This window comes from Meriones unguiculatus, chromosome 2 (genome assembly GCF_030254825.1).
Source record: "Meriones unguiculatus strain TT.TT164.6M chromosome 2, Bangor_MerUng_6.1, whole genome shotgun sequence".
Taxonomy (NCBI): Eukaryota; Metazoa; Chordata; class Mammalia; order Rodentia; family Muridae; genus Meriones; species Meriones unguiculatus.
The window spans coordinates 41,672,696-41,685,315 of record NC_083350.1 but is presented as its reverse complement, the minus strand read 5'-3'; the positions used below and the strand labels follow the sequence as shown (position 1 = coordinate 41,685,315).

The window sequence follows — 12,620 nt, the reverse complement described above, 5'->3', positions numbered from 1 at the left end:
CATGCAGGGAAAAAAAGCAAGTGTTGGCCATAAATCATATCATTAACACAGACTGATAATGTATTCAGATTGATAAGGTGAGGCCCACTTACCATATGTGTTTAAAACACTTACTATCAGACTTACTATCTGACTTTCTAGAAAGTCAGAGCTCAGGTCTCAGGAGTGGACCAAAGATAAGTCCTAAAAATAGGTCATTTGGGGTATGTGTGTGCAGGGTATGAACCTGTGCCTATGGAGGTAACTCTTGTAAAGTTATTCAAGTTGTTCAAACTCAGTTAAATCTGATAATAAATAATGTTTAGTGGTCTGTTTTGATAATTTCCTAGTTGAAAATAACCAACCACATTGTGAAAGAAACTTAGACACTATCCATTAAAACTATCTGATAACCTTTTATCCAAACCCTTTCCTAAAGAAGCCTTATTTGAATATTTAAGTGTTTTCTAATTACAAATAAAATTTAATTACAAATATTTAATTTTAGTAATTTCAGAAGTTTATTTTAGATACTAAAATGTAGTTTACCTGAAAGTAGTATTTGTGGGTTGTTTTTTCTTTGAGAATGAATGTTCAAAAGGAAGTTCTGATAATAGAAAAGATTTTATTTAATAAAGAGTGCCTTATCGATAATAAGTTTGAATGCACTTATATACGTCTCAAGAAAATATTTTTTTTCTTTTTCCATAGGTATTTGTGGAAACATTAGACAAATGTTTTGAAAATGTCTGTGAACTGGATTTAATATTCCATGTAGACAAGGTAATGGTTTTTAAATTGTCAAAAAAAATTTAGGAAAAACATTAATTTGCATTTGTCAGAGTAAAATGATGTTTATTCTGTTAAATTATTTTTATCATGAACCAGACCAGGGAAATAGTGAGACTATGCCTAGAAGGGTTCATATCTAGAAGAGGCAATGGTATGGGCATAGTATTGGTGAAAACATAGTTACCTCTTGGGGTCTGTGATTGGGGGAAATTGTGTTTAACCTGGATTATAAAAAAATGAATAAATGTTCTATGAACAGAAGCGGAAGCTAGAAAAGGAGGGAACTATATTGGCAGAAATAAAATATGGATTGTTCTGTAAAGAGGAATTAGTATTGGACTGATTTTGAGGATTGGCTGTTACTACCTTGGATTTTGGACTTTATTCTGAAGCAGTGTCGTACTTTAAATAAGTTTCTCTTGGCAGTGTTGTCATTTTGTTTGTATGTGTTTGGGGAAAGACTTTTTCCTGAAGCATAGAAATTAGGTTTGTAAGAATTGAGATTTAAAGCAAGTGAATTAAGAGCTTGTTGGAATAGTCAGAAGGAGATTTTCACCAAGGGAGATTAAAGAAAGAATTGGTCAGAGTTGATGGCTATTAAAAGCTGAGGTGAGAAGGAAATTGTGATTCTAACCTGATTGGAGTTTTTGTTGTTGTTCTGTTTGTTTGTTTGTTTGTTTGGGGTGTTTTGTTGTTGTTAGTTTTTCAGATTTTTTTTAATTAATTCAATTTACATCTTGGTCATAGGTCCCTCCCTCTTCTCCTCCCAGTCCCACATCCCAGAATAGGGGACCCCCCTACCCAGACATCCCAGCTCATCTATTTACATGAGGACTGAGTTTGTCTTTCTCCCCTGTGACCTGGTAGTGCAGTCCCATCAGGGAGAAGTGATCAGAAAGCAGGCAGAGATATCCCCCACTCCCCTAACTAATGGGCTGACGTGAAACCTAAGATGCCCATCAGACTTAACCTTCTTGGGGTCTGTGAATTGTAATATGTCTCCTGTACTGTATAACTAACATCATCTTATAAGTGAGTATATACCATGTGTGTATACTCTCTCTGGGTCTGTGTTACAGGATCTTTTCTAGTTCTGTCCAGTTTTTCAGTTTTTAAATTCATTTATTTGTTATTTTATGTGTGTGGATGTTTTGTCTGCATGTTTGTATGTGTCCTACATGCATGTGTGATACCTGCAGAAGAAAGAAGAGAGTGTCCGATTGGATCTCCGGGAACTGGAGTTACTGGACAGTTGTGAGCTGATATGTGGGATGCTGGGGGGTTAAACCTGGGTTCTCCAAAAGAGTGGCCCGTGCTCTGAAACTCTGAGCCATCTCTCTCTCTAGCCCCTGTTGCTATTTTTAAGAACAGGTTGATTCACACCCTGAAAAAAAAAATGTAGGGAACAAAACCTCCAGAAAGTGATAATGCAGGTGAGAGAAAATTCTGTAATTAATATTTATCACTTATTTTGGTTACTTTTATAGATAGTCTTATTCAGTTCTTTCAATAATCTTGCAGAAAACTAGTATTTGTTTTGACTTACTAAACTTAAGACTTAGATTGGCTATATGATTACAGTTTCATAGTTCTGATGAACATGAGTATGAGACCTCATATTGAAATAGTGAAACTTTTTGTAGTGAATTTTCTGTGTTTATATTATTTTTTTCTTCTAGGTTCACAATATTCTTGCAGAAATGGTGATGGGGGGAATGGTATTAGAGACCAACATGAATGAGATTGTCACACAAATTGATGCACAAAATAAACTGGAGAAATCTGAGGTAAGACTAGAAAATGCTCTAGTTAGTGAAGGTTCTGAGCATGACCATGACCATGTATGACTGTTTGTCCTTCAGTATCAACCTTTAGGTATAGCTGGAATGCCCATTCGGTTTAAAAAAATAAGTTTACACATTTTAGTATATCAAAATGTCCCCAGACTGCTAACCAAATAGCTTCAAACTGTTTCTGGAGGGGGAAAGGAGAGGAAGTAGAATTCTTCTGAGGAAGTCATGTTTTGTAGTAAGTGTTTAGTCAAACTGCACATTGAGTCAGAGATTCAGTACCTTAATCTTTTTAGATCCTTTCCAATGGTCAATAACAAGTTAGTTAAGTTCCGTATTTTATACGTTAGCACATACATTTTAATGTATTCTATAATGGAAATGTGTTGTGGCCAACTCTGTGCTGTTCACCCAGCCTCAGAATAGGTGGAGTAAGGATGTTTGTTCACCCAGCCTCGGAATAGGTGGAGTAAGGATGTTTGCCCTTCAGGGCTGGATAAGTTCCTGCTTTGGAACTCTAGTCACTTCTCAAGAGCTAGGCTTCAAATCAGCAGCAAGTGCTGCATCTGGAATATCCACGTTATCTCAGTGGCTGCTGCTTATGGTATAAGTTTAGCAAGGTGAGCAGTCTTGATACCTCATTAGGCATTGTACCTACTTAAAGACACTGTTGTTTATTTTTTTGAGACAGCATCACTATGTTGTGCTGGCTGGCCTGGCCTGGTGCTCACGAGATCCACATATCTCTGTCTCTTGGGTGCTGGGATTTCAAAGTGTATGTTATGATGCTTAGCCATTAAAGATACTCTTACATTTTATAACTTAGATTGAAAAAAAAAAAGAAAGAAAACAAAAACCACCACCAAATTAAAAAAAAAAAAAACAAAACAAAACACATTCTACATAATTATTAGTGGAAGTTTATACACTTAGTCAGTTTGAAGTCAATATTACTATAAAAGAAGTGGGGTTACCACACTAAATTTACAACAGGTGAGTTCTGAAAATATCTTGTTGGTATTTAAAGTTCAGTTTGATACAATTTTATGTTCATTTTAACTGAAAAAAATACAGGGTATGAGTTAGAAATAGTTGAAGCTTCTTATAAAAACTTTCCAGTGTTTTAAAGTAAAGGTACTCTTCCGTTTCTCTTTATCTCATTTTGCCATCCCTATTGGTTTCCAAAGGAGAGGCTTGTGATGGTGATGAAGAGCTTAAAGTCAGGACCCGTAAAGTAACTGTGTATTGTGAATGTTCCACCACCTGTTTTCACATCACTGCCTTTGGAAAGCAGAAAACATGCAGTAGATTATTAGAGAAAGTTTTGTTTCAGATTAAGGAATATAAGTGTTACTCAGTATATTTATTTGTAATATTATTTAGTACAGTAAAGGAAAATGTTAACTTAAATCTTTCACTTAAAGTTTTAAAATGTTGACTTGAAATATATGTAAATTATTCAACATTGCTTCACAAAACTACATAAGTACAGGGTTTAAATGCCAAGGCCTTAGTAACAATGCATTAGTAGATGTTCTAAAATGAAGGCTAAATTTGTGAACTCTGTGCTAATCTGTAAGTAGACACTGGTCACACGACTGGTTTTTCACATTTTAGGGACTCATTTCCAAGTAGTGGTGGTCCCTCCTTTCCTCCTCTCTTTTTCTTTCTTTTCTTTTCTTTCTGTTTCTTTTAGTTCTGCATACTGTTTTGTATAGTATTTGCAAAAGTCATGAGTACATTTTGGGTGTTTGGTTTTTGATTTTCCAGTTTACTATATTTAAAAAAGTTTTTCTTAATTATGGAGAGTGGCAAGATGCAAAATTTACATTTTTAATTGGAATGCTATAGTTTTATAAAAATTACTATGCAAAAATATTCTTTCATGGGCATAATCCTGTTTAAATAGTTTAGAATATTGATGAATATTTCTAATGGTCAACCACTGGCCATGTTTATATATATAATCAACTCTTACATGCTGCCAAATTAGATTTTTTTTCTGTATGTATGTACTTTGCAAGAAGTTATATTTTAATCAGATAAGGATTAAACCACCAAACTATGTTTTTCTCTACATGTAAAGTTTTATTTCTCAAAATAGTGTTAAAACTATATTGACTTTGTACAAGATATCATTAACTGTATTTTTCTGTTTGGAAGACCACACACTAAAATTCCAGTCCTCATATTCTTTAGTTTTTAGTTAACTTCAGGTATTTAGACCTAACCAGCGAGCTGGCTCCACAGACAAATTATTTAAGAGCAAAGTATTAATATTTTAGTAAATTCCACTTAAATTATTATAAAGCAAAAATAACAAAGACTCCATCAACTAAAATTCTGATTGGTAAATAGAACTGATCATATTTATAAAACTTATATGAACTATTTTAGGATTATCTTCTAGCTTTTGAAAATCATCCTAAATGTAAAATATGACTTTAAAGTATGAATTTATTTAGGTTACCTGGTCAGAAAGTAGATATGGTGAGTTTAAGGTAGTGAGTTTCCAGTCGTGGAAGAAAGTGACCAGTTTAATTCCTGTACCTAAACAGGTAGAAGTACAGGTCTGCCTGATCCTGAAGGAGGAGAGGCAAAGAATTGTACAGTGTATTTTCATTTATTATGGTTTGATGGGGGAAAAAATGGTTTATTGTTTCTGGGATTTTGGGAAAGGAGGGTTTAAGCTGGGAGGTTGGTGGGATTTGGGGAAGCTTGAGAGGAACCCAATAATCTGCCAGGGAATAAAAGAAATTCTGGGAGTGGTACAGGGGTGGTGTGGGAGGTTGGTGGGAATTATGTATTTCATGTTATTCTTAAGGTGAATAAATGGGTCTGAATTGAGTTACTACTTTTTTAAGTCAGTCTTCCTTTTTTTCTGAACATCCTGATCTTTCTAGCTCTTTCCATTCTTCTCTCTTGCAGACCTTTATCTTTCAGTCTCCCAGACAGGACAGGTAGACAAGGTATTGCTGGCTTTGAGAAAACGTACTTAACAAAGGGAAAGCAAAATGATGTCGAAGGCAATTAATTTTTAGGCCAGACTCAAAAATTCTTTGTGTTAATGAACCCATATAGTCCCTGTAGCCTATTTTCCATTCTAGTTTCTCCTTGTAGTTTCTCCATCTTTTATTGGACATAGTGTATTTTACTAGTATATCATTGGCGTCATGTTTGTTCTGTTTTGTCTGCCTGCATTGTAAAAGGAAAATTTAAATTCTTTGTTTTGTTTTTTTATAAAAACATGGTCATTTAATTGAAAATGGTGTTTGTAGAAATGACAATTTACTTTACAAATGAAAAGTAATTTGAAGCATTCCCTTAGCAGAAGCAATCTCATTTTAACTTCAGCAGTATACATAGATATGCCTGTATTTTTCTTTTAAAAAAAAAAATCTCTACATGAAGATTCTAACATAAAATTACCTGCTGGGTTCTGGAAGCTATGAATTTGAAAACCAAAACGAAAAACCTTTTGAGTTTTCCATATAAAGTGGGAGGCAGTGAAGGTTTAGATAATGACTGATAAATAGTACCCTTTGCTCTTAAAATGGTTTTCAGTTCCAAAATCTTAACAGAATTGTTTTTACGGTCTTGACCTATAGGTGCGTTTTAACAGTGGCTAATAAAAAGACCAAGCTTTTAAAAGATAAATGAAGTGCTCTAAAAATAAAATTATTTATACCATAATTCTGGACATCTAAACACATTGTGTTAATGAAGCCTATTTGAAAATGTTTGGAAAGGTTTAAATGAACTTGTAGGTTTACGAAACTTAACTTGTTTATGTCACACACATAAACGCACTTTTAACCTCTCCACACTTATCCACTCACCCTAAAACACAACATACAGACCTATTTGATTGTTTTTTTGTTTCACACCATAAACTAACAGTATATTACTGTTTAAAAAGCTTTATGGTGGTGGTGATGATGAGCAAAAGAGTTTTTTTTAATAAAATCATTTCAGAAAAAAATTAAGATGGTTATAAATTTCCAATTGAAAATTTCTGAATCAAAATAATTTACTGAGTCCTACGAAAGATAAAATGCTCTATAAGCTAACTAGAAAAACCCTCCTGAGATTCTGGCACTGTTTTTCAGCCATGACATTATTACGCTGGATGGGTTTGAGAAGTAGTGATGCATAGTAATAGAATTATAATAATAGTTATTATAATTTATATCTTTTTCTGAGGTTGTGGTCTAGTAATCATGAAGCTCAGATACAACTTTTGATCCCTATATCTAACTATTATTTTCTGGTATGGAACATATATAATGACCTCATTTACTTCATTGATTGAGATCACCAGCAATTTCTATGTTCTAGTAATTACTTGTGTTACACTATTTTCTAGCAAAAGAGCCAATAACCACTTGGGTTTTTTAACTTCTATCCCTAAAAGAAGTAATTGAGTTTAAAGAAAATTAGATATCTGTTTCAAAGAGTAGAGAACAGAAAAAGTAGCCCTAGATACAGGTGTGGGAAGGTCAGGGCGTGAGTTAAATTCCCCTTAACTTGATAGAAACACTTATTTTGTATTTATACAATTTACTGTAAGGACCCCTGAGGTTACATGCTATGGTCAAAACTACCTAAAATCAGCCCATGAATGTTATCAGTCTACTGTATTTATTTTACCCAGGCAAATTCTGTGTCAGATACTAAAACTCTGGGGCTAGGGGGGAGAGGAAGAGGAGAGAGATTAAAACTGAAGCTGAAGATGATATTAAGTTAATGTTTTTAGGGTTCAAAAGTTTTGAACATTGAAATTTCGCTAAAATTCTTTCTAAAATACTGTAGGTCTAGCTCACTAGATTGTCATCAAGATTTCTAATGTTTGTAATTGTCATGTTAAGCACTGCCTTCAAAGCAAGAAAGATACCTGCTTTGCTTTTTTGGGGTTTTTTTTGTGTTTTTTTTTTTTTTTTTTTTTATTTTTTTGAGATACAGTCTGGCTATATAGCTCAGGCTGACTTTTAACTGAGTTCTGGGATTACAGGTGATGACACTCTGCTCTGAAAGAACAAGGATATATAAATTCCCACATTAAAAGTTAATCTGCCTTCCACTAAGAAATTAAAAGATTTGAGACCTTCTGTTTACTGAAAAGCATTAATTTAAAACATCATTATTTTGTTAATGATTTTGAGTCTGAAACCATTTAATACCATGTTTATTGATTTTGGTCTTATTTGATTTGGCTGTTAGGTCAAAATTATGAATGTTCATATAGCAGTTTCCAGAAGGAAGGGTAAAGACTTTTTAGTTTGTGTAGTTTATTCCAGCTACCATCTTATAATGCTATATTTCAAACTTGAAGAAAATATTTTAAGATGGTAGAATGGCACTGTATACATTATGAAATGATTAATAATAAACTTAATTTCTATTTTTCTTCAAGAAAATTGATTACTGCATGAAGAAAAGGAAGTTTCCAGGTTCTTTCAAATATATTTTAGCAGTGCTGCTTTTTCAGTTTTGCTTTCACATATTTTGTTTATTTTTGGGTCTGGCAATTTAAAAACAAAACCAAAAACAAATCATATTCATCCATTATTATCTTTGTGATTCAGGTGCTTGAAATTCCCAAGAGTATGTCTGTACAAGTCTTCTATCTGTTTGGCCTCATTTTGGTATACCTGCAGACTTCATTTTGTTTTCTTTCTCTGAATTCTGTTAATTTATTTAATCTCATGGGAGAGAAAACATGACCATTCTTTTCTCTGTGGTACTTCATTCTTTCATCCAGTTCATACTCTTAGCTGCTTTGGATCCATATATTTGTTTTTGTTAGTTGAGTGGCTGCTGCTTAGCTGCCATGGTAGTGTGCTAGTGTAACCGATGGAAGCAAGTTATTTCTCCAGTGGAACTTCATTCTTCTTGTGTTTGCTTTGTGTCTACTATGCAACCCTAAATCTTTATGAGCTATGATGTACTGTTAAGAGTAGCTTAATTTTACATTTAAAATTTTATATATATAATATACCAGTAAAAAGTGAAGTAAACTTAATTACTGTAGATGTTATTGCTGGAAAAGTTGTTAGTAAAAGTTATTTGCTTCAAGTAGTTCTTTAAAAACAAAACAAAAAACAAACAAACAAACAAAAAACAAAAACTTAGCCAAGATGGAAATTTCTTTCACCTCTGTCAGAAAACTGACTTTTTTTTTCCTAATGGGAAATTACCTTTTCCACATTTTATGTTTTAATAAAACTATTTCAGACTTGACAGTCATGGACATCTGAAAATGAAATTTATTTTCTGTTTTGGTGTTATTTGAGTAACACAGTCTTTTTGTTTAAGTCATAATTTATCTTTAAACATCTGTAACTCATGTAAGCTTTACGAAGTGATCAGTAGTCCTATTTTTCTTCATATATTCTGCAGAATCTGATCTCTTTAAGTATTAGCTTAGTTAACGTTAAAATGTATATTTCATCTTTTACTGTCCTTTACTTTCCTGATATATGTACTACACAAAAGCATTGAACATGCTTGAGAAATAATTTGATTCTGCTAATTCATCTGCGTGGTCTAAATAGCTCCCATCCTCTGCATGTCTATGGCTTGCTGCATATGTTTAGAAGAGGTCTAGATTGTTGCACTTAGAAACTTCTTGTTTTGCATAGCACTATGTGGCACATAAATGCCAGTGGCATCAGTTTCTGTGGTGACTTTATATATTTTCATTAGCAGCTAAGAGTTGACACCATCTTTGGTCATAAAAATGGTTTAATGAAATGTAACAGAATGTTTCTCTTTTTCTTTTCCTGAGCTTAGTTAGCTATACCATCAGGGTTTTATAGAAAACAAGGCTTCTTGGTAGTTAATACAGAGAAATAGATCTCCCGTTTATAATGGTAAAATATAAAACCAGTAAAATAAGACATATATTCTTTCACAATAATAAAGTCTTTCAATGTATAGATTTTAAAATATTTACATTCAAATAATTTTCCATAGTCAACTTTTCATATATAAGCCTTTATGGAAATTCCACACTACAATAATAGCAAACTGATCTTGGAATTTGAAAATTTACCAATTCCTTTACCTGGAAAAATTATGGTAGCTCCAGATTTTTACAGCTTTAAAATAATTTCTGTTTCATTGCAGACAACATACTTTTGAGAAAAGAAAACTTACAGGGTATTAAATCTCTTTGAACTGGATTCTTCTTTGATCCTAAGTCATTCTAAATTTTGATAGCTAGGACTTTTGAAATTATCAAATTAAAGATCCTTTCAATATGCTATATATTCAGTTATATTATTTTGAAGATACGATATTTAGTTATATCTTTAATATCTTGGGGGGTGGGAAGGAAGTGGGCTGTACCATAAGCTTCATTCTTTCAGGTAGGTACAAATGAAGAGGTCAACCAAATTTTCAGTCTTGCATCAAAAACAACCTTCATTAAATTACAGAAATTGAATTCTCCCACCCTCTCTGGACTTGGGTATGGAGCTTTCATCCATTATCACTCATATCATTGCCTGTGTAGACCATATCTATTATTAATAAAATTTTACTAATTTTTCTATTTCCAATCCTAAATTGATAATCCATGGCTTTTATTTTATTGCTTAACAATGTTTGTATCCTTTATTCAGCAAATAGTTTACACTGGCCTATTTTGTATCAGTCAAGATTTTTCTCAGGTAACAACAGCTTTATTATTATTATTATTTTAATTAAAAGAGGTAGGATTACAGAAGAAAAACACTTAAAGTATGAAAAGGGACTTTAAAACTATTACATCTAATTTCATGGACATTGTCTTTTCATATGTGTAACTGATCAGAGGGGAAGATTTTTTTGTTTGTTTGTTTTATGTAAAACAGTGCCACTGAACTCAGATGTATTTCTTGGCTTTGCTTTTATATAGTCTGAATTTTTTTAAAATGACGAAATTGTATTGGTATATGTTAAATCTTGATAGTGAAGCCTATTAATACAACTCAAAAAGTTATATATGTATGTATTTTTCCTTCATTTTTAAGCTTAGTTTTTTCAAATTATTTGATAAATTATAAATGTTTCTATTAAAGGAAACCAAATATTATGCACTAATGGTGATAACTGTAAATTTAAATTCATTATATATGCTATTTCTCCAAGTTTGTGTGATTGAAACTCAGCATGTGTTGTTGAGTCTACTTCAGATGACAAAGCATGTTTAGTCATTAGATTTCCACTGATGGCTAGCTCGGGAGAGTCTCAATGAAGTTTCAGTTTTGGGAAGAATTATTCCTTTTGGACTAAGACTTCCCTGATTTTTTTTTTAAGTGTCTTAGATCCTTTTTAGAAAAGCTTGGAAGAGCCCCCCCACAGTATTAAGACCAATTTCAGTATTTTGAAATGTTGTAAGGGTTTAGCCCTGAATGAAGACATTAAATAATTACTGTTACTTTTATCTCACAAACATATATTGATTATAATTTCTATTTTAAAATAAAAAACCAGATGTTTAATAAGGAAACTAATATAAACTCTTCAAAATTCATGACTGTTAAATTGTACCTAAAAATTTAGCTTTTATTTGAACATTGTGTGTGGTATCTGGGTAGCACACATACCTCGTTCTTAAATCTTTCTTTACATTGTTATTGCATGTATTCACTGTATTTTCTAATGTGTCAACTGTTTTCTCTTTATAGATTAGTATTTCAAAGTAACCATCTCATACTGATTCAAACTACCATCTGGTCTCTAAGCTTGTTATGTGAAAATCTTTTATCATTGTCTTCCATTGCTTGGTTTGTTTGTAATGAGCTACACCTGAGTTGTACATTTTCTTTTTCTTTTATTTGCTTCCGTATACAGGCTGGCTTAGCGGGAGCTCCAGCCCGTGCTGTATCAGCTGTAAAGAATATGAATCTTCCTGAGATCCCAAGAAATATTAACATTGGTGACATCAGTATAAAAGTGCCAAACCTGCCCTCTTTTAAATAAAATATTAAAAAGGCCACTCCCAGGTAAAATCCAGAGGGAAGTCATCTAAGTTTACCATGCAGTTGTTTACCAAAAATAGAGGAGGAGAGTCTTAACTTTGCTCTTGGATTTAAGTCAAGGTACTGTATAGAAGCTGCATAAAATCAGTATGGAAGTTCAATGTTGCTTTTCTTGCTCAGTGATTTTGAAGAAATTGAGTAATTCCCGTGTGATTTTTTTTTCTTTTCTAAATTGCATTCTTATGCCCACATAAAGGCATGCCTCTATATATTGGCTATTACCGTAATTCGAAAAGTGAGATGTTTCTTTAATTATGTACAACCCAAGATGTTGATGTTTTGTATGGATCACAAGTGCAGCATTCTCTAATTCCTTCTGCTGTTTGTCACAATTGTTATTTAAAGAACCAAGTATGTATTGCATGAAAACATGACCTTCCCTTAGTTTAAATAAACTCCAAGGTAACTGGACTTCTAAAGCACCTTTCTGTTTTGCTTGGTATCTACTTTAGCAATAATTTTTTTTACAACCTTCTGACTTACAAAAGTAAATAAAAGTATATTTTACCACTGTTAAGCACCTGTCAGTGTTGGCTTTTTCAATTCATACTCATGTTTTTATTTCTCAGAAGCTCACTGAATGAATCATTCGGAAACTGCTGTGTCACAGATTGAGTGTGTATCTCAGGGTGTTTATTCTGTATGATGAGACTTGCAGTGGGAAATGGTGTATTACTTTTTCAAAAATATTAAAGAACTATTTTGTTTTTCTATAAATATCCTTGCTTTATGCTCTTTGCCTCACATTCTTGCCCAGACGATGAACACTAATGTCAGCAGATGGCTGTTTTTGAGGATAGTGTTATACAATAATAGCTAAACTAACTGTTGAATCTTGATTGGTTGGTTTTGCCCTTTAAATCCTAGCACATGTTCTAATTTCTGTCACTGGTCCATATTTTCTCATGTGGTCTTGCCTCAGGAACTGACCATGGTTTTCTATATAATGTTCTCTTTCCGGCATGTTTTCTTTGAAGCATTTCTTCAGGTTTGTTTTATTTATGAATTTTACTCTAAGAACTCTAAGTGGGAA

General features: G+C 32.8%; 1 protein-coding gene across 7 annotated transcripts in view; it reads left to right on the top strand.

Moving 5' to 3' along the window:
* Ap3s1 (adaptor related protein complex 3 subunit sigma 1) overlaps window positions 1–12,104 on the top strand; it is a 44,073-nt gene extending 31,969 nt beyond the window's left edge. For 2 of the 7 annotated variants that reach the window (XM_060377303.1, XM_021660207.2), the window contains 3 exons: window positions 691–762; window positions 2,451–2,558; window positions 11,400–12,104. In XM_060377303.1, coding sequence (XP_060233286.1) covers window positions 691–762; window positions 2,451–2,558; window positions 11,400–11,528 — 309 coding nt within the window. In that variant the 3' untranslated portion in view covers window positions 11,529–12,104. The other 5 variants (XR_009589819.1, XR_009589817.1, XR_009589818.1 and 2 more) reach the window with 5 other exon arrangements.
* The last annotated feature ends 516 nt before the right edge of the window (window positions 12,105–12,620 follow it).